Below are 23,626 nucleotides of genomic sequence, written 5' to 3'. Positions count from 1 at the left end.
TCATACAGGTCTAGACCCTGAGGTATTAAGATTCAGGAACTTCTGCTGAAAAGGGCTTTGTGTATTAGGGCATAGGACTACATTCAAAGAAATAAGGATAAACATTGAAAGGTCTGAAAAACAGCCACTTTTTGCCCCAAGAAAGAAGCCCAACAATAAGTGGTCACACATTTAAGGTCTCTAGGTTTACTAAGGCCAGGCTGGCCAATATTTCCTGGGACCCTGTTAAGGCTCACTGTCTGATTGTCACTAAACAGAGCTATGATGCCAAAATAAAAAGTAAATGTCATAACCCCTGAAAAGAAACTTATTTCAATTACAAGATCACAGGCTTTATAGTTGGAACAAAAAACAAAAACTGAGGTCCAAGAGCTAAAGTGACTTGCCCAAAGTTACCAGGTAGTAAGTCATAAGAGATGGGAACTTATGATCTTAAATTCAAAATCCAGACTTTTTCCACTATCCTATACTGCCTTAAAGTTAATCTGAGATTTTCATAAGAGTGAAATAACAGGAATCTATCTTTTTCCTGGATTCTTTTCTCCCCACAATGAGAAAGTGAAACTTGGAAACATAGGAGGTAGGGTAAGGTTGCATTTCTTGTTCTACTGCTCACATCCCTTCCCAAGAGCCAGGGGTTTGAAAGTATTCTCATCTTGGTCAGCAACTTCTGTCAATTTGGTACTAATAGAACTGATCTTATATTAGAACTGATTATATGTATGTATGTGTGTGTATATATATATATATATATATATATATATATATATATATATATATTTTTTTTTTTTCCTTCCTGGTTCTTTTTCTGTGAGATAAGAAAGAAAGGTGGGGTACTTTTTGTGAAGGTATACAGAAAGGAAAACAATATATAAACAATAAAGAGTAAAAGATAAGAAATAACAAAGGGATATAACAAGAAGGGACAAATAATGAAGAGGGAGAAAAAAATGAGTTATAGATGGACACTTAAAATTAGCAAAATAAAACATAGGGAGAATAGTATTTCCCTCTACTATTTTCAACCCTTGAAGTTCAAAAAAAGCAAGAAAGATATCCTTTGGACTGAATCCTTGGTTTTAAAATATTTATAAATAGAGTCTTTGACAATGGATATAAGTAAATGTTTTAACTCATTTTTAAAAATGCCCCTACATTTATTTTTCCCAAAATCTTTAATATTTACCTCATTAGAATTTTCAAAAGTAAAATAATGGTTTGTTGATTTGGTAAAGCAATAAAAATAAATTAAAGGTGAACTTTTTACAGATTTCCCTGTTTTTGCTGAGGGAATTGGGGTTAAGTGACTTTCCCAGGGTCACACAGCTAGGAAGTATTAAGTGTTTGAGGCTGCATTTGAACTCAGGTCCTCCTGACTTCAGGGCTGGTGCTCTATCCACTGTACCATCTAGCCCCCCTAAATTTCCCTGTTTAATTAATCTGATTTCCCAAGCCAACAAATCTATGAAGAAAGATAGTAAGAATTGAATACAACAAAAAATAAAAACTTAACTTGGTAGAAAGACCTAATTACATAGGTTTTAAGTTGAGTGTTTGTAGCCTATGCCAATTAAAAGGAAAAATAATCAGAATGAATAATAAAAATAATTTTCTACTACTATAGTAATAAAACTCTTAAAGTCAGAGTATGAAAGTAATAATCCTTTGATAAACTGGTTGTCTCTGAAGAGGGTCTTATGCTTAAAACCCAACTCTACTGATTTCAGTTAGTTTAGTCTACAAGTAGAGTACATTAGAGTCAGAATTTGTTTTTATTTTCACATATCAATATTTGTTTCCCAAACCAAAAACTGTTAATCATTAGAAATTATTATGTTTTAAAGGCTTTTCTTTAATAATTCCAGGTTAATAAATAAACTTCCCAACAAAAAAAAAGAAAAGAAAAAGAGAAAAAAAAATCACTACAATAGAATATGCCCAAAGTAGAAATGCAAAGGCTATACATTTTTTCTCTCAAAATTTTAATCTCATTATTCACTAGGAAAATGTTTTTGTTTTTTTCACAAAAAGAATAGCCCATTCCTAAATGATGTAAGAGTCTTCCAACAAACCTTAAAACTGATCACAAAGGGTGAGGAACCAATACCAGTATGTGCAACCATGTAGGAAAAAAAAAAAGAAAATAAATTTTACCAAAAGTAAAACCTTGCAAGATCTTTATCTCTTTCACTGACTCAAAGTAACCAGCCATTTCCTATAAGCATTAGCAAATCTGGCTTGCTCTACATTTCGGCAGGTGGACAAAATTTGTTCAATAAACCTGTGTTCCATTTCTATGCCAAGGAAGTCCTGAGCTGGTGTCCGTTTTAATCGCTTAGTTTCTTGGGAATAACCTTGCTTGTTAGAGTCATTTAAGCCATCCACATCCATGGCTTGAGTCATATGAGAAACTGCTGGGCTGAGATGTAAGTCATTTAAAGTCCCACCACTGCTGTCCACAGGTGATAGTCGCATCAAGTTGTGAGGAAGCTTATTGTTTAAATGGTGCTGAAGATAGAACACATGCCGCCTTTGTAAAAGAAGAGGCCAAAGAATTGAAAAGAAAAAAAAAAAAATATATAGTCAAAGTCAGGTCAGGCAATATCGAAAAAAGCATCAAGATGATGCTTTCAAACAGAGAATCCAAGTTCATATCAATATGCTAATTCCTTTGCAACAGATTTTTATTTGTGGGGAAGAATATGATGCCTGAGAACTGTGTAACACTGTACAGTCTTGTAGCCCTTAAATAACCCTTACAGTATTTTCTTTGCTGGGGGGGGAGGAGAGGGAAGATTATAAAATTATGAAACAGATGATGACAATTTAGATTTGTTACAAAATGAAAATCAGAGTGCCATATTTAAACAAAGGACAATGATTTCGGCTAAAATGTTGTTCCATGAAGCATTAAAAAAAAATCAATCTAAACAGCATGACTAAAAATCAAAAATTCAGGAATCAGAGGAATTAAAACACTTCCCCTTTGAGCTTAAATCATGACCTACCAAGATCTTCCTTCAGAAGTACAACTTTTAAAGTACAATTATTGAGTTTGCCTTATAATCCAGAAATTATATGAACATTTTCCCTGAATCTAATCACTAATTCAACCTTAGAGTTTTGTCTGCTATGCTTGAGAAATACAAATTTTAAAGAAAGCTTTAAGTCCAGGTATGACGAGCTGTGCATATCTGTTATTTGAGTGCCAGCCTCATAAAGTTTAGAGAAGTTTATCATCAGAAGGTTCCCCTTCAAGTGATAGATTATTTTTGGTGACATCAATAAATGAATTAGTAGGTGGGTGTTGGGGGAAAAAAAAAAAAAACAACAAACAAGTTAAATGGATGCAGTCCCTTCCACATCTCTTAAAGTTTATACTACAAAAATACTTATGGCCATCTCTTCTCACGTGATAACACTGAATACCAAACATACATCATATGTTTAAAAAAAAAAAAAGCCCTCCCTTGACCTCCAAGCCTCCAAAACAAATCCTGAAGCTATATATCACTATAATGATTCACATAAGAATGTTATTTGCTTTAGAAAAAAATGATCGACTGGAGTATTTTTTAAAATAACAAAATAATCCAAGAGTTATTTCAAATTAAGCTAAACTTCTTAAAAACACATTTATGGCAGAAAATCATATGCCCTTCCATAACCATCAATTTCTACTGCAATTATTCTAAGACCTTTAGAGTTTATTTCATTTATCTTTCTAATGCATCTCAAAAAGTCTTCAGAAAGTTTAAGTAGAATGTATCACAGCATGAACACTGTTGATGTAACCATATCTCCATGTCAAGATATAGCAGTGGAATAGGATTTTCTTGGAAGTGTAATACATTATTTAACCTACTATGTAATATATCTTCTCATGTTAAATATAAACTTTAAAGGAAAGGGAGTTTAAAGGACAAAAGACCTGTCTATGATTTGGAAGGTTTCTGACTGCTATTTTTAAAAGTATTATTTACTTTCAATAATTTTAAAACATAAATAAAAATTGTTTTAATTTATCTTACTGCCTGAGGAAGTTATTCAAATAGAGTCAGCTTTGCTGATTACCATCTTTACAAGGTGCTATGGGTGAAAAAATAAAAAGTCTCTGCCACAGAAGCACTTACATTCTATTGACAGGAAATCATCATGAAGATAAAGTTAAAGCACACACAAAACAATTATGAGGGCTAATGTACCCTTATTGTTTATAATGACAAAATACTCTTCCCATTGAGAGAGAATGAGAAAGTCATGTGAGATACAGAATTCTGAGGGATGTAGTTCAACCATAGTGCATAATCTATTTCAAAAGGAAATGTTCTCTTATACAAAGTTTACACTAAGTCAGATCTGAAATACACAAAGACAAAAGAGATAATACATAAAAATGCTTTGCAAACTCTTGAATGTTACATATATTAGCTATTATTATCTGGGATTATTAGCAAGTTATTTCCTCTTCTGAAAATTCATTTAATAAATATTAAGTGCCTATTATGCTAAGTGCTAGTAATTAAAAAAAAAAAAAAAAAAGCAAACAAACTTCCAAGAAAAGCAGATAAGGTAATTTAGTTTATGGGCATAAAATCTGAGGAGCTACAGAAGATGTGAATTCTTGATGGCATAGATTCTGTATTTTATCTTAGTGTGTGGTCCGAAGCAGATAATTATTAATGCATGGTGAATTGAACTGATAAAACAAATTACTCACAAATTCTATTTGGTAAAAATCATTATAGAACAAAATGACATATGGCTATATTTTATATAACTGTACATATATAACCTATATCAGACTGTTTTCAGGGAGTGGGGAAAGGAAGAAAGGAAGGATAGAATTTGGAATTCAAAACTAAAACAAAAAACAATGAGTGTTTAAAAAATGGGTTTTGCATGTAACTCAAGAAAAATGAATTTTTTTTTAAAAATTGATACTAAATATTATAAAAACCTCTAAAAAAAAACACAGGCAAAGATTAGCAGAATCTTGTGAACACTAACAAAAGTACTAACTATCACCTGGCTACCCTTGGGGCTTTTAAAATTCTCCATAGGAATATATCTGGCAGTTCTCAGTTAAGCCAAAAGCTCAGTTGCAACATCTACCCCAAATACAGGTGAACTCTTTTAACAGTTAACATAAGACTACTACTGGGTGCAGGCTCACTCTGCTGTTCCAAAGGAGCAGTCCTGGAGCTTCAGGCTTTTCTCTTACCTATGACACCAGAGTGTTTCATGTCCTGGGTAATTATCAATGAGATCTGTGCTGAGTTCTACTTCTTCCTCTAGAAGACGGGAAAGATCCACTACTCTGTGGTGCTCTGCTGCCGTTTCTTCTTCATCATCATCTTTTAGAAGATCTGGGATTTGCTTACTTACTAAAGGGCTCTGTTCCAATATAGCACAGTCAATCCCAGTTTGGCTTATCAAAGACTTTAACAAGAACTGGCGGTAGTGAAATCCACTGTGATCAGAAACATGCATGGATGCCCAATGTTTGGTGGAAGACAGTTCATCAAGAAGAATCTTAGGGAGTGATAAAAGAATAAAGAAAAACAAGTAAGAACAAGTTTCTACGTATTTTCCTTTTTATTTATGATTGATTTTCTCTTCACCAATAAGACTACCGAATTTCTCTATAAATAAAAGGTATATTAAAAAAAAATTCATTTTATCATTCTATTTATCACCTCCCAGGAGTTTAACTAATACTGCTTAAAATAGCACTCCCAAAGAAAAGAAAAATTTATTTTAAATTTGCCCAAGACTTGGTAAAACATATATAAATATTGAGTTTTAAATAGATCTTAGAAATTTAACAAAACTTAGAATTATTTAAAAATTTAACCAATTATTAAAGTCTCCCAGTTTTCTCAATATATAAAAAGAAAAATGATCACTTTTAAAAAAGGAAGCACTTTACATAATTTCACTCTTATTAAGGTAAATAAAAACAATAATTCGAAGAGAGGTCTTTCATGTATGTGAGTATATATTAAGAGGTAGACTACCTGAGCCATAGTACAAATAATAATGAGAACTATGGCTCCCAATTATATTGAAGATGGGGAAAAATTTAGAAGTGACAAAATAAAAACTTCTAAGGTTTTCCCAACAATTTCTCAGGCATTTATCTACATATGGGCATAAAAAAAAAAAAAAAAAAAATCCACTGAGTATCTACACTATGAATATAAAACTGAGATAAGAGCTGTGGGAAACAGTATGTACATGTAAGACATGGACCCTGCCCTGAAAGAGATAAGACATAAACAAATGAACAGTTAACAAATGACACAAAAACATTAGTAAGAGCCAAATGACTAGTACAGAGAAGAAAAAAAAAAACCCATAGGAATTCAGAGTATAGTTTTACCTGGAGTAAACATGATATAGGTTTTTTTAAAAATGCTTCCTTCTATAGAGGAATTATTATCTTCATGCCATAGATGGACATTGGAAAGTAAGACCATTCCTGCAATCAATCAACTTGCTAAAATTAAGTAAACAAAAAAAAAAAAAAAAAAACAACTTTCTCCTAAAGAAAGTCATTTTAAAAATCATATATTTGTGGAATAACTAATTCAAAGGACAGTTTTGCTGTAACCTATTAGCTTTGCCTGGTTATTTAAGTTGAATATTTTTGTGTTAAAGAAATTTATTCAATAAGAAAAATTCTTAGATAATAATTTCCTGGAATACGTTTAAATGAGGTGGAAAAATATGAAATCTTTATTAGTATTTTCTCCTCCAAAACAACTAGCAAATGAAAATAAAAAGGTTTGTGACAATTTCAATTTAATAGGCTTTCTCAGACTGAAAACAGAAGTGTCTATTACATTATTTATTCTTCCATGAGTGCATGGGCATGTGCTAAAGAAGAATCTTCAATCATTTCAAGGCATAGATAAGAATGGAAAAGCTTTTATAAAGTCAGACAAACACTTTCTTTTATAAAGGAAGAAAATGAAGAAAGTCAGGGGAAAAAACTGAAGAAAGACAGGGAAAAGATGGAAAGTAAGGGCTTAAGGCACAACGTGGACAATATTTCTCTTTGAAAAAGATGAATGTTAAGAATATACTTTGCGGGTATAAGTATACTTCTACCAACACAGATGGCAACTCTATCACACTAATTAGTTGTTATGGCCAAAAGAATTCATCACTTCATAGCTAATCCTTTCGTCATGAGTCTTCAAACTAAGCCCAGTCCTCAGACAAAAGACATACTGTTAGATTCATACTTGAAATTGCAGATTGGTTGCACTTGTCAGGGCTCACACTATACTTGCATGGTTATTATTAGGAATGGAGGGTCACTTCTACACTACAGTGAGAAGTTGGAAGAAGGCAATACTATAAACTGAATTTTTTACTTCAACATGTAAATATACTTTATCTTAATATGTATAAATATATGTATCTTAAAAAAATGTTTTTACTAGAGACCAGCTAGTAAAATTTCTAATATATAAAAAATGCTTTATTCTCCTAGAATTTTTATTTTCTAGCTTTGGTTTTAGAAGATATCTAAAAATATAGACAGATCATGCAGTTTATTATTAGCACCTATTTTTAGTGTTTTTAAAAATAAAACTAGCCACTCTAGTAGTGGGTCAAGAATATGAAAAACTATTCTGTTTTTTTGGAATTTATTCATTCAAAGTTAACAGGAATGTGTCAAGTGTCTACAATTTGCAAGGCACTGTGCTAAGATTGAAAGACATAAAGACAGAATTCTACCCCCCCCCAAAAAAAAAGAGGCCCTGATCTCAAGCAGCTTACTTTCTACTGAAGTTACAATTGACCCCAATATAACATGGAGGAAGTATGATGTAAAGGACAGGATGCTGGACTTGGAGGTAACAAGACTTGGGTTCAAGTCGTGCTCAAGATATTAGCTGTGTGAACTACATTTATTATGAAATATTTCTAATTTTTTCAGTCTTTTCACTTAAAAAAAATTCTTGATGTTTCATGGAATCAATAGCATGCATTTGATCAGTTCTAATTTTCATGGAGCCTTCAGGAAAATTTTGTACCTTTTTTTCCAAGTTGTCAATTTTCTTTTCACAGCTTTTTTTACTTGTCCTCTCTCCCCATTTTCAACTGATTTCTAAAATATTTTTTAGTTTTTTTTTTAAACTCTTGATTTAACTCTTTTAGAAATTCTTACTGAATTTGGGTAAAAACTACAAAAAGCAGCATGATTTTTTTGCTCATTTTACAGCCTAATGCTTAATTTTACACTAGTATGATACTCTACACACTTCAGAGGAAGGGGTGGAGTGGGAGAAGGAATATTTGATTTAATTTTTTGTCCCTATATCCTTTGGCTCCTTTCATAGCTCAAGATAGAACCCTGAAAGCTTCCCGTCCTCTCAAAGTGGAGTGATCCAAGTCAAAGTCTACTTATTGTTCTCCTGGTCTGAGCTCTGCAAATTTTTGACTCAGGTTTGTATCTCTTGGCTTATCCTTGCTTGGGAGTTTCAGCCGAACTTGCTGGACTCAGTTACTAATACTTTGCTGGAAAGTTATACAAATTCAGAGTGAACAAAGTGCTGGATCCTCTTTGGTCTGGGACTCCTGTATTTATTACTGAACCATAGGCCTTACACTTTGGGCCAAAGGTTTGAGATAAATTGTTCTGCTCTCAGGTCAGATGCACACAGCTGTTTCTAGAGCCTGTTTCTTTCTCAATACACTGTTAGAATCCATGCTCATGACCATTCCTTTCCACCATGATTGTGTGACCTAAGACAGGGTAGCTGACAACAGTTATCAGATAGCACCTGTTCCTGCACAAAGTGGAGGGAATCCTTGAAATCTTTCTCAGCGCTAATGCTAAGGGAGGTAGAATGCTCCATGCTGTGCATGCTTATGTCAAGCCCCACACCCAATGCTGTAGACTTCTTTTCTGTCTCCCTAAGTTAGCCTTGGGCTAAAAAAATGATTCCTTAACTTTTTCTATGTTTTCTCAATCAGAATTCAGTCTGATACTATTTTTCTTTTAAATAATAATTTTTTTTTATTTTTCAAAATACATGCAAAGATAGTTTTCATCATCCACCCTTGCAAAACCTTGTGTTCCATCTTTTTTTTTCCCTTCCTCTCCTAGACAGCAAGTAATCCAGTATAAGTTAAACATTTTGTGATTCTTCTAAACATATTTCCACATTTATCTGATGCAATTTCTAGATAACTGTAGAGAAGGGACAGAAAGGAGCTAAGGTATACTGCTTTCTTTCCCTTTGCCATTTTGACTTCACCTACCCTGAACTAGTCATTTAATTTCTCTATGCCTCAGTTTATGTGACAGGCTTTGAATCCTTTCCAGTTCTAAATCTATCATCCAATGAATGATTATTAATAATTTATGCTGTTATGCTGCTATATGAAATTATGTAACCTAAAATGATTCCCCTATCATACAACTTAAATGGCTCTAGTGATGTTTTTGGAAGGAGCATTATGAAAAGGCTCAAATGTCTGCTTTGGTATTTTTATGCATGGGACTTTAGACTAGTCACTCCACACCTGAACTTGCTAAGGTCCCTTCTGGCTCCCAAATCTGTGATCCTTATTCTACAGAACATCAAAAATATGGGAACATGACTGCTACTACATCTTAAAGTTGTGATCTATGCAAATTATCTAGCACAGTAAGCTTCTTTGAAAATAAAATTAAAGGACAGCTATGATTCTAGTAATGATGAAATAATATAGGAATTACGAATAATAGCTGGGAAAGGTCAATAGGTCACCACATCAAAGAAGCTGAGACTACTTAATAGCTGAGAAAACATACCTTTTAAAAATGTCAGGAACCCACTTCCTCTTACATACAATGTAGATACACTGTTTCTTTTCTTATTTTGCCCCATAAATCCTAGATATGGCAAGAAAAATTTCCTAACAATTCAAAAGAATTAAAAGGGCAAAATAGTTAGCTTAATTTATTCCCAAATTTCTATAACACATCTAATGCTTACTGCTTGTGGAACCATGAGGTCACAATCTCCTTGGGTCCCTATTTCCTCTGTCCAAAGTGAGTGGGTTGGATTAGGTAGTCTCTGAGATCCTTCTAGTTTCCACAACCCAGAAACTCCCCCCCCCCACATCTTCATCTTCTCTTGAATTATTCACTGTACTCTTTCTCTAGGGAATGTTGCCAATTCTTTTTCTTCACACAAGTGGGAAAAGTTTTCCCACATTAGTTGCTATAGCACTTATCAGCTGGATAAATTACATATCCAGATATACAATCTCACATAGAGTATATGTCAGGGAGAGGTTTAGATGAAAGAGGAAGAAAACCGGGCTTCCAAAACAAACATCCACAGTGCTCCCCCATTCCTCACTATTCCCTTTCCTCCTGCCCCAATCTGGAGAATAAAAAACATAATAGGAATACTTTGGCCTTTGCCTTGTTGGCCCTCATTTCTACTCCCATTTCTAATTATGTAAGATTCCTCAAAAGAAGTATATGTTCCCTCTAACTTTAGCATACAAAGCATTTTTATGTGATAGTGTCATAATGTGTAGGGAACATTTTATTATAAAATTGGTAGAGTTAAACACTTAAGATAAGGTAGACAATAAGCTAAGCACACATAGAAAACATCAAGGTATTAGAATGTTTAATTCTATAGAGGTTTATAGCAAAAAGGAACACACAAAGATTTCTTTCTCCCACCAAAAGATCAATTAAACCTGCCTTTTCTTTACCAATACATTCATCTACTAGGACAAAAACTATGCTGCCAAAGAACACAGGAGAACCTTGTAAGATCACCGCTTTACTAATCCTTGGAAGATAGTAGCTGCATCAGTTCTCTCAAGGTTGCTGGACCAGTAGTTCTTCTACTGTTTGAAAGCTAGTACTAGCTGACAGATTTAATAATGCATAAACATTCTGGCCAAAATGAATGACATACCTTGATATCCAGCTTTGCCAAGTGTTGCAATACCCAGATGCGATGAGACCAGGCATTGTAGTTACTTGGGTATCTCCCAGCAGCTTCATTACAGACCTCTATCTCCTCTTGCACTATTTGATGTACTCTTTCTGTGGGAAATGTTGCCAAGTTCTCTTTCTTCACAAAAGTTGGTAAGGAGTTTTCCTGAATTACTTGTTGTAGTACCCATCGCCTAGATTAATAGTATATGGGAATAAAGTTTGGAAGAAATTAAGCCAGAGGTTGGGAGTGGGACAGAGGTAGGAAAAAAAAAAAAAAAAAAAAACTTTTTGGATACTAATTTATCAAGAGAGCAGAAAGAGAAACTAAACCATATATACTTCAATATTTAAAGAACATATGACATTAACAGTAACACTGCTTTCCCTCTGAGCCTTTAATGTTTTTGTGAGTTGCTATGGCTGGAGAAAAAAAAAAATCATCACCAGATGACCAAACTTTTGCTGATTAGTCTATCTGCACTTAGCAAGGTTTGCACAACAAACATACAAACTCATTACTGTTCCTGCATTCAAAACTTTTTCAGATGAATAAAAATCCAACTACTGTTTGTATTACATAATGGTACGTATCTTTCAAGAATTCATAAAACGTCATTAAGCCCATAAAAACTAAATATTTTTCAGAGTGTGTTTAAAAGCAATTAGGAAAATGGGAGGAGAAAGATATTGGGAAGAGCTTATATTTTTCTACATGTTACACACTATCCACTCCTTTGTTTCTACTTAGGATATTCTGTTACATATTTTCAAAAGAAGAGAAATCTAAGTCCATAACTGACCACGTTAAATACGATTTCTAGTCTGTCCTACCTTATTACATATAAGTAATCAGAAAATGAATTGTAGATTATTAATTAAATTATTCAGAAGATTTAAAATATTTTCCTTTGATTTTATCCCCAAAGATTTTTCTTTTCTACTTAAAATCTATGTTAACAAGTTCTTCTTGTTAAGATTTATCCAATTAGTTGATATTTTAAATATTTTCTAAAATGAACTGTTCTTTCAGGCTAAAATTTCCTATCCTTAGGTACACAAATGAATCAAGAATTACATTTTGCTAAGTTTAAACCAAGAAATTTGTCAATATTTACCCAGCATTAAAAATATGGCCTTTTAAATGAAGTTAAGTAAAACTAATAAACCTTAGTTACAGTGGCATTAATTATTTCATGCTTGCACTATTATTCAAATACCATATGCTGACTGTATATACTAGATATGCATACTAGATGTATCGCTGGTTTCAGAGAATCAAAGGAACTAAAGCTTGAAGGGGTATTGAGACACAATCTAGAACAGCTACTCCTTTTACCAATGAGGAAAAAAGAGGCCCAGAGAGGTTAAGTAACTCTTTACTTCTAACAGGAAAGAATATAAATATCTACATGAATAAAATTTGCAAAATATAATTAAAAACTGGGATAGAATAGTAACAATACAAATTAGGATAGGTCTCCTCCAAAGTATTTTCTTATGGACACATCTTGACCAAGAGGTAAAAAGGAATAAGATATCTGAAACAAGAAAAATATGCAGATGCCCAGGATTCTAAAACCTAAGAATGTGCAGACTCTGTGACCTCTAGCTGCATGCCTTTATTCTGGAAATACTCCTATCTCTTCAATTATAGCATTCTCAAGTCTGCTCTTTCACTCCCAAATCCATTATTCTCTTTTATCATTACATTGAGATGAATTTAGGTCTTGAATCTCATTATCAAATTCAACATTAAAGCCTTCTTATCATATTCATATTATGGACCCCTGAAGTAGAACATTATGAAGACACATGTTCCTAGGACTTCATATGTATATGACAGACTAAATAAGAAAGTGTTTTCTATGAATAAAATACTATGACAAAACCTGGGGATACATATTAAAAGTAAAAGAGATCCTGCTTAAAGAATGTTTACATGCTATTAAGACAACATATATACAAGATTGCTCAGCATATCAGAAGGAAAAGCTCTATGTTACTTAGGGTATAGTGGCAAAGTAGATATAAATATAATCTTCTTTAATGTCATTTCCACGTCAGAGAAAACTTTCTTTTTCAGGTTTTCAGCAAGTTGAAGGCGGGGAATGCAGTGCTTTGTAGGGAAGTTATCAGGTTTTACTTCCACAAGGGCTAACATACCCTGTAGTGACTTTGGGGGCCAAGTTAAATATAGGGTCAGTGGTCTGAAGGCATATCATTTTTCCCAGGATTAAGAGATTAGGAATACCTATCTAATGAAAAAAATGAACCTGATGGCTATTTCTGAATAGGTCTCAATAACCCTAATAAAATCTTCTACAGTGGGAAAGCTGCATTTCTTTCAGTGCCCAAATCCTTGTTATATACTTTATTTGAAATACATTTCAGCCAGATGTATTTAATAGTCTAAGTGCTAAGCCTAATAGTAGCTGAGTCTCTACCATTTCTCTTACACAGCAAGAATAAAAGTATTTGGATTTTAACTTGGTTAGACCTGTGAATCCATGTTTCTGGGCTCTTCGGAAACTTAGTTAAGGCCAGTTTTCCCAGATGCAAATCCTTAATTGGATTTAAAGTGCCAGACAGGATTAGCTCTTTCCTATAATAAAACAAAACAACAAAATCATTATTGCAAATCTCCAGCTGAAAAACTGTAATGCATTACAATGCAATCTCAAAGTGAAATAAATATATATATACATATATATATTTACAATACTAGAACCCTCTTAACATCACAATGATCAAAAGAACATTCTTATGCCTTTAAAAATAGCACACATTTACTACAGTTTGCAAAGTTCTTTCTTCTTATCTTATTTTTCTTCTTCCCCCACCTTAAATTTTTTCCGTTCACAAAAGCCCTGCTCCAAGGCCATACTGTGGTGTAAAGGTAATTTAAAGTTTTAAAAGTTTATGCTAGTAAGTTCTGTCAAGTCTTACTAATAGGAAAGACTTCAAATACCAGCCTAGTGAGGGATTGTTATCCAAGAAAAAACTTAAGTTCAAAGAGGCACATTAACAGAAGATGAATGACCAGCTGAAATAATTTTTAGGGGGAGGAGAGGAGGGAGCCACAAAAACTCATGAAACTAAATCCTAAGGTAAAGAAAAACTGTGAACTGTGCCGATGAAGAAAGTATCCACATTAAGGAACTAATGGAATTTTTTTTAAAAAGTATTGAAGTTCCTTTCTAGATACAGAAGATGGAATAATAATAGTAATAGAAAAGTTATTCCCAGATCATAGATAAGACACGTGGTTTCTATGTGGATGAGTTTACATAAATTCAATGCTCTTTTTAATCTACCACAATGCCTTTCAAACAGACTAATGCTTATAAATAAAATTGCCACAATTTAATTTTTTTTTTCCTGTGACAATTGGGGTTAAGTGACTTGCCCAGGATCATCCAGCAGGAAATGTTAAGTGTCTTGAGACCAGATTTGAACTCAGACCCTCCTGACTTCAGGGCTGGCACCATCTAGTAGCCCCCCCCCCAAAACAATAAATTTGTTGTAAAACCTCAATTATCTAGAATCTAATGTATGAGGTGTGCATTTAATATAGCCAGTCAATTAGAGATGATAGCTATGGGAAATCTCATGAGAACATTAGATAGATTTCGGATGGGGCTTATAAAATTTGAATATAATATAAATACATATAAATACAATATAAATACACATTTACACCCAGGGAAACAGTGAGCTGCAAACTGAAATAACTGTTTAACAAGATACCTATCATTAGCCAGATGCCATACTAATGCTGTCTAACTTCAGGGTTTACTTCTCATTGGTTCCTCTTATATTCATTATTATTCCTAGGTATTGAGCTTCATACTCCTCTTACCACTTCAGATTCTTTGGGTTCCTTTTGATTTGTTCACAATGAAGGTCTGACCCCTATCTATACTGTAATTTCTCTATTACAACTTTCTGTTCCATTCTCAAATTAAGGATGATTCATTCAGAATCATGGTTCACTTTGATGGAGAGAGAAAGCAGGATAGAACTAGGGATCACTGGGAATTTTAGTCAGTCAGTCATTCCATAGTCCTCTTTATAATTTTAATAACTATTTAATAACTATTAACATTTTAATAACTATCTTTACTATACTTAGGAGAAAGACAGTTATTAGTCAATAATGACTTGGGCCCTGTACTTGTTATTATTGACTTATTATTTCCTGATGAGTGCCTATGAATTGGAAATAAGGAAACAAAGCAAATTTTAAAATATGTATATCAAACAACATCAACAAAGTAAAAATTCCAAGTAATTCTGGCAAATTTAGTGCTATTGTCCATAGTCCTCCCAGTTAAAACAACTTTTTCCCTTTGAGGAAAAGAATATCTTCTTTTAATAAAGAAAACTCTAAAATAGATTTCACATCATTATAACACTTTTAAGCCTTCAACCTAATTCATTTCATAATGTATAGAAATACATGGAATACTGTATCTAATATAGAGTATCTAAGTACTCTCAAATACAAGCATACAAAAAAAAGTTTCATTTTTAAAAATCAGTAGCTGTCCCACACAAAACTATTTTTAAAAAACTATAGAACTAGTGAATAGGATTCACTGGCTATTTTCCTTTCAAGAACACTTTGTAAGTTTTACAGACTATATACAGCTAGCATGACAACTAATTCTTACTGTCTTTTCTTCTTATGTAAAATATCATGATCAAATTTAATGATTTACATCACATAAAGAAAAAAAAAAGAAAATAGGGATTTAAAACTATAAGGGATTTTAGAAAATCATCTAATCCAATTTCCTGACTTTACAAGTGAAGAAAATGAGGTTCAAAAAAACAGGCAATTCTATTTCAAGAATAGTTTTGCAAAATAATATACTGTAAAAAAATTCTGTATGCCAGTATCCTCTAGTGCTTTGTGATTACTAAAGATAGTGGCCAGAAGGGGGAAATTTATGAAAAACACTATGGCTAACTTAGTTAGAATTTAAGAAAATAAAATAATATTGGAAAAAAAAAAATCCTGGGGCTCACGTGACTTCGGAAATCTGGTCAAACTCTTGATGCAGGTGTCATACCTCACGTTCCATGCAGTAGTAAAATCTGGGTTTAGAAGTAGCAGGGTACATGTGACATCTATCAATTCTAAAAGAAAGAAGAATCCCATTAAAAATCTACAATGCTACTGACTTCTCTTTCTTTTAATGCCCTGTACTTCCCTGAGAAAGGGAATGACAATAGTCAGACCTTATTAACACTCTGGAAGCTCTGTGGAGGATGAAGCAGGAAAACCTATTAGAAAGATTTTTTTGAATAATAATTTACTTTTCCCAATTGCATATAAAAACATTTTTAACATTCATTTAAAATTTTGAGTTTTTTTAAAATTTTCAATATTATTTTATTTTTCCAAGCACATTCATTTTTTAAGACTTTGTGTTCCAAGTTTTTCTTCCTCCCTGCATTACCAATCCCACTCCCCAAAATAACAAGTGATCTAAGTTAAATATGTGCAATTCTTTTAAAAATATGTCTATATTTGTAATGTTATACAAGAAAAAATGGACCAAAAGAGGAAAAACTATGAGAAAGAAAACAAACAAAAAAGGTTAAAATATTATGCTTCAATTCATATTCAGTTTCCATAGTTGCCTCTCTGGATATGATTGGCATTTCCTGTCCCAAATCTAATGGAATTGTCTTGAATCACTGAATTTTTAAGAATCAAGTCCATCACAGTTGATTATCACATGATTTTGTTGTTACTGTATCCAATGTTCTCTAATTCTTCTCGCTTCACTTGGCATCAATTCATCTAAGTCTACAGGCTTTTCTGAATCAGCCTGCTCATCATTTCTTACAAAACAATAATATTTCATTCAATAATATTTTCATATATCATAACTTATTCAGACATCTCCCAATTAATGGCCCTCCTCTCATTTCCAGTTTCTTGCCACTACAAAAAGGACTGCTACAAACATTTTTCTACATGTGAGTCCTTTCTCCATTTTTGATCTCTTCAGAACAAACCCAGTGGTGACACTGCTGGATCAAAAGAATATACCCAGAAATAGACAAATTTGATTACATTAAACTAAAAAGGTTATACACAAACAAAACTAACAGAAACAAGATTAAAAGAGAAGAACAAAGGTAGGAAAAAATCTTTACAGGCAGTATTTCTGATAAAGGTCTCATTTCTAAAATATATAAGAACTGTGTCAAATTTATAAGAATACAACTCTTTCCCCAATTGATAAATGGTCAAAGGATATGAACAGACAATTTTCAGATGATGAAATTAAAGCCATTTATAGTTATATGAAAAAATGCTCTAAATCATTATTGATTAGAGAAATGCACATTAAAACTGAGATAATATCTCATACCTCTCAGGCTGGCTAAGATAGGAAAGATAATGATAAATGTTGGATGGGATGTGGGAAAACTGAAACACTAATGCATTGTTGGTACAATTGTGAACTGATCCAACCATTCTGGAGAGCAATCTCGAACTATGCCCAAAGGAATATAAAAAACGGTGCATACCCTTTGACTCAGAAGTGCCATTACTGGGTCTATATCCTAAGGAAATCATAAAGGAGGGGAAAAGATCCACATGTGCAAAAATATTTGTAGCAGCTCTTTGTGATAGCAAAGAATTGGAAAAGGAGTGAATGCCGATCAAATGGGAACAAGTTGTGGTACATGAAGATAATGGAATATTACTGTTCTATAAAAAATTATGAACAAGCTGATTTTAGAAAGGCCTGAAAAGATTTACATGCTGAGCAAAACAAGCAGAACCAGGAATACATTGTACACAATAAAAGCAAGAATATGTGATGAGCAACTATGAAAGACTTGGTTCTTCTCAGTAATTCAGTGATTCAGAGTTTGGACAGAAAATGCCATCTACATCCAGAAAAAGAATTAAGGAGACTGAATATAAATCAACACATGCTTTGTTCACTTTTTTTTTTTTTTTAATCTCTCCCATGGTTTTTCCCTTTTGCTCTGATTTTTCTCTCCCAACAAGATTCATGAAGCAATGTGTATTAAAAATAAACTTACTACGATTAAAAAAAAAAAAGTATGATAGCTATTTGGGCATAGTTCTAAATTGTTCTCCAGAATGGTTGGATCATTTCACAACTTCATCAGTTTTCCCACACCACCCCTGCAACATTTATCATTCTTTTACTGTCATCTTAGTCAATCTGAAAGATGTGAGATGGTAGCTTAGAGGTATCTTAATTTGCATTTCTCTAATCAATAGTGATTCAGTGCATTTTTTCCTATGACTATATATGGCTTTAATTTCTTCATCTGAAAATTGTCTGTTCATATCCTTTGATCAATTATCAAATGGGGAATGACTTGTATTCTACAAATGATTCCGTTCTCTGTACATTTTAGAAATGAGCTTTTTATGAAAAGCAACTGGCTGTAAAAATTTCCCCCAGCTTTCTACTTTCCTTTCATTTTGGCTGCATTGGCTTTTTTTGCACAAAATATTTTAATTTAATGTAATCAAAAGTATCTATTTTAAATTCATATGTTCTCTAATTCTTCTTGGATCACAAATTCCTTCCTTCTCCATGATATAACAGAGACTATCCCTTGCTCTTGTAATTAGCCATTTCACTTAGATTGTCAGATTCAATAGCACACAATTGCAGAAATAGTTCCTAATTACAGCTTAAATTTCTTCTTTATTGGTTATAAATTCACCTTTTTCATTTGTGATCCTGGTAATCTTTTTTTTTTTTCCTTTAGCCAAAAGCTTATCTCTTTGGTGGTTTTTTCATAGAACCAAATTTTAGTTTTATTTATTAGTTCAATAGTTTTCTTTCAATTTTATTAACCACTTTAATTTTCACAATTTCTACTTTGATATTTAGTTGGAGGCTTTTTTTTTTTTTTTTTCCTAGCTGTCCAATTGACTGATCTCATCTTTCTCTACTTTATTCATTTAGAGATATAAAATTTCCCTTAAGAACTACTATGGCTACACCCCTTAAGTTTTGATATGTTATCTCATCATTATCATTCTCTTGAATGAAATTACTGTTTCTATGATTTATTGTTAAACCCACTCTTCCTCTCCCCCTGCTAAAGCAATTGGGGTTAAGTGACTTGCCAAGGGTTACACGGTTAGGAAGTGTTAAGTGTCTGAAACTAGATTTAAACTTAGGTTCTCCAGACTTCAGAGCTGGTACTCTATCCACGATGCCACCTAGCTGCCCCTGACCCACTCATTATTTAGGAATTACATTTTTTAGTTTCCAACAATTTTTGTTCTATTTTTCTGTAGCTCTTTATTATACATAATTTTTATTGTATCATGATCTGAAAAAGATGTGATTAATATTTCTGCCTTTTTGCATTTGATTGTGAGATTTTTATCTCCTGATACACGATCAATTTTTATGTAGGTGCCATACCACTAAGAAAAAGATATATTCCTTTCTATCCCTATTCAATTTTCTCCAAAGTCCTTACCATAACTTTTTAAAATTTATTTTCTAAAATTATATTTACCTTCTTAACTAGCTCTTAAAGAGGGAGGTTGAAGTCCATTACTAGTATAGTTTTGCTGTCTATTTCTTCTTGCAACTCACTCAACTTCTCTCCTCTAAGAATAGGGATGCTATACTATTTGGTGCATTTTATATTTAATATTGATATTACTTCATTAGCTATAGTACCTTTTAGTAAGATATAGTTCCTTTCCTTACTTCTTTTAATTAGATTTATTTTTTCTTTTACTTAATATGAGATCAAGATTGCTACTACTGTTTTTCATTTATTTATGTATGTATTTTGCTTCAGCTGAAGCATAATATATTCTGCTCCAGTCTTTTACTTTTTTTTCTGTATGTATATCTCTACTTCAAATGTGTTTCTTGTAAACAGCATATTGCAGCATTCTGGCTTTTAATCTACTCTGCTATCCATTTATGTTTTATGGGAGAGTGCATCCCATTCACATTCATAGTTAAGATTACTAATTGTCCTAGGTTATACTTTCTCCTTTCACCCTTTTTCTTCTCACCAGTGTTTTGCTTCTGACCCTCACTTTCCTCAATCTGCTCTCCCTTTTATCAATACTTTTTTTCCCCCTTCTACTTCTACTATCCCTTCTATTAGCTTCCCATTTCTTTTTTTCTTTCCCCTCCTACCTCCCTAAATAATGAGACAAATTTCTATACCAAACTAAGTAGGCATGCGATTTCCTCTGAGTCAAATCATGAGATTAAGGTTCAAACAATGATCGTCATCTTCGCTTCTTGCCCTCTACTGTAATAAGTTTTTTGTACCTCTTCTTGTGATATAATTTACTCCATTTTATCTCCCCTTTCCTCTTAGACCAGTGTAATCCTTTTCCACTCCTAATTTCTCTTTTATGTTACCATACTAAAGTCAACTTAGAGAGCCTTGACAGAGATACAATTTTCAAAAGTTATATGTATTATCATGTAGGGATGAAAACATTTTAACCTTTAAAACCATAGTTGTTGTTGTTTTTTTTTTTTTCTTCCCTGTTTATTTTTTAATGCTTCTTTTGAGTCTTGTATTTGGAGATCAACTTTTCTGTTCGATTCTGGGTTTTTTCATAAGAAATATTGAAAATCCCCAATTTCATTGACTGATCTTTTCTCCTGATAGATAATGTTTAATTTGCTGGGTAGTTGATTCTTGGTTATAGTCTAAGCTCCTGTGGTTCTGGAACATCATATTCTAAGCCCTCGGGTCCTTTAACGTGGAAGCTACTAGGTCCTGGATAATCCTAAGACTCCTCAAAATCTGAATTGTTGCTTTCTGGCTGCTTGCAATATTTTTTCCTTGACCTGATAATTCTGGAATTTAGCTACAATATTCCTTGGAATTTTCATTGTGGAGTCTTTTTCAGGAGGCAATAGATGGATTCTTTCAATGACTATTTTACCCTCTGGTTCTGTGCTATTAGGGCAGTTTTCCTGGATGATTTCTTGAATATGCTGTCCAGGTTCTTTTTTTGATTAAGGCTTTCTAGTAGTCCAATAAATTTTAGGTTGTGTCTTCTGAATCTATTTTTCAGGTCAATTGTTTTTCCAAGTATTTTACATTTTTTCTGTTTTTACGTTAAAAAAAATTGTTTGACTGATTCTTAATGTCTCATTGAGTCATTTTCTTCCATTTGTCCAACTCTAAGTTTTAGTGACTTATTTTCTTCAATTAGGTTTTCTTTTTTTTTTTTTTTAAGCCTTCTTTTGCATTTGGATATTTTACTTTTAAAGGAGATGTTTTATTTGGTGAATTTTTTCTCCATTTAACTAATTCTGTTTTTAAAAGTAGCTCATTTCCCCCCCTTCTCCAATATGCCAAGTCTATTTTTAAAGGAATTATTTTCTTCAGTTTAATTTTTTTTTCTATTTCACCAAATTTATTTTTAAGGAGTTGTTTTCTTCAATTAATTTTTATGTTTCCTTTTCCAAGATGTTGACTTCCCCCCAATACTTTCATAATTCTCCATAGTTCTTATTTCTTTTCCCCATTTTCTTCTTTTAAGATCCTTTTTGAGCACTTCCAAGACAGCCTTTTGAACTTCAGACCAGTGAGGCTTTACATGTTGCCATTTTGCAATGTTGTCCTCTTCCAGGTTTGTGTTCTAATGTTCCCTGTCTTCACAGTAGTTTTTGATGCTCAGAGCTATTTTGGTCATTTTTAAAAGTTGAACTCTGCTTCTAGGATACAGGGAACATTGTCCCAAGTTTTGTCATTTTTTTTCCCCTGCAGGGGAACAAGGGACTCTCAGTGATTTTCTGCTACACTGAGAATAGCTGTGATGGGTTGGTCTGGCCTAGTCACACTTGGGATTAGAAGGCTCATAATTTGCCTTTTGTAGTTGTGTTACAGATCTCGCCACTGCCTGCTAGCTCTCTAAACCAATGCTGCTTTTCTTTGGCTAAGAGCCTCCTTCTAGATTTCCCACTGCACTGCAGTTCCCACTGTACACTTGTGCTGGGTCATGTCCTCCTTCACCCCCTGCCTACTCTACCTGTGCTGGACCACATTCCCACCATACTGAATTCTGACAGATCCTTTCTGAAATTCTTTCAAGATATCTTAAACTGGAAAACTATTACATTCTGAATGTTTGTGGGTTCTGTAATTCCAAAATCCATTCAGCATTGATTCCAAGGGAAGCTGGGGAGAGCTCAGGAAATATCCTGGCTTCTTGCTGCCATTTTGGCTCTACCTCTCCCATTAGAAAGATAATGCAACAGTCCAGGCAAGAGAGATAATGAGGTTGTGAAAAATTGCAATTAAGAGTAGAGAAGAAGATGAATCTGAGAGAAGCTATGGAGACAAAAATCAACAAGATTTGGCAACAGATTGGATATGGCAGGTTGAAAGAAGAGTAATGGGTCAAAGGTAACATCAAAGTTATAAATTTGGGTGACTGGAAAGATAGATTATGATGTTCTTAACATTTCAAAACAGGAAAATTTGAAGAGGGCTAGATTTTAGGGAAAATATAATGAATTCTGTTTAAGATATGTCTAGCTGTCCTTTCCATTATACTTTCCTGGAAGAAGAGTAGACAAGTTTCTCTGTAAAACCAAGTATGTGTGATATTCTCTCTTTGAGCCAAATCAGATTAGAGTGAGATTCATAATGCTCATCCCCCTCCCTTCTCTTCCTCAAATATAAAAATCTTCTTTGCCTCTTTGAGAAAGGTACTTTCCCTTATTTTACCTCCTTTTCCCAGTACAATCCCCTTTCCACTGCCATTTCTTTTTCATATTATCATAATAAAATCAAATTTACCCACACTAAGTATACCCATAATAGAAATATAGTTCTCAAGAGTTCTTTCCTTTTTACCTTTTTTATGTTTCTCTTGAGTTCTATGTTTGGAGATCAAATTTTTTGTTCAGTTCTGGTCTTTTCATTAGAAAAAGGTGAAATTCACCTATATTATTGAATGTCCATCTTCTTTCCTGAAAGATAATGCTCATTTTGGCTGAATAGCTTATTCTGGGCTGTAATCCAAGTTCCTTTGCCTTTAGACTATCAGATTCCAAGCCCTTTAATCCTTTAAAGTGGAAGCTGCTAGGTCCTGGGTAATCCTAATTGTGGCTCCTAAATTACCATTTAAAAAAAAAATTAAATTAAATTAAAATACCTAAATTGTGGTATTTAAATTGTTTCTTTCTGGCTGTTTGCCATATCTTTTCCTTGGTGCGATAGTTCTGAAATTTAGCTACGATATTCCTTGGGAATTTACTTTTTAGGTCTCTTCCAGGAGGTGATCTGTGAATTCTTTCAATGGCTATTTTGCCTTCTGATTCTAAGATATCAGGGCAGTTTTCCTTTATGATTTCCTGTAAGATAATGTTTAGGTTCTTTTTTTCATCATGGCTTTCAGGAAGTCCAATAATCCTTAAATTGCCTCTCCTAGATCTATTTTCCAGGCAGATGGTTTTCCTAGGAGGTATTTCATATTTTCTTCTATTTTTTTCTCTTTTTGTTTGACTGATTCTTGAAGTCTTATTGAGTCATTCACTTCCATTTGTTCAATTTTAATTCTCCCCCCATAATTTATTTATTTTATTAAAATCTTTTATTTACAAAACATATGCATGGATAATTTTTCAACAATGACCC

The 23,626-nt window shown here is 33.0% G+C and overlaps 1 protein-coding gene across 1 annotated transcript in view; it reads right to left on the bottom strand.

Moving 5' to 3' along the window:
• Positions 1-1,751: 1,751 nt before the first annotated feature.
• The window catches only part of PTAR1 (protein prenyltransferase alpha subunit repeat containing 1), a 42,132-nt gene continuing 20,257 nt past the window's right edge, over positions 1,752-23,626 (bottom strand). The window contains exons 3-7 of the mRNA XM_074280719.1: positions 16,045-16,111; positions 13,467-13,571; positions 10,947-11,160; positions 5,225-5,535; positions 1,752-2,530 (exon numbers count right to left, since the gene is read on the bottom strand). Coding sequence (XP_074136820.1) covers positions 2,188-2,530; positions 5,225-5,535; positions 10,947-11,160; positions 13,467-13,571; positions 16,045-16,111 — 1,040 coding nt within the window. The 3' untranslated portion in view covers positions 1,752-2,187. The remainder of the gene's footprint in view (positions 2,531-5,224; positions 5,536-10,946; positions 11,161-13,466; positions 13,572-16,044; positions 16,112-23,626) is intronic.

Source organism: Sminthopsis crassicaudata, chromosome 1 (genome assembly GCF_048593235.1).
Source record: "Sminthopsis crassicaudata isolate SCR6 chromosome 1, ASM4859323v1, whole genome shotgun sequence".
In the NCBI taxonomy this organism is placed as follows: domain Eukaryota; kingdom Metazoa; phylum Chordata; class Mammalia; order Dasyuromorphia; family Dasyuridae; genus Sminthopsis; species Sminthopsis crassicaudata.
The sequence above is the reverse complement of the archived record's forward strand: the minus strand, read 5'-3'. Positions and strand labels throughout refer to the sequence as shown.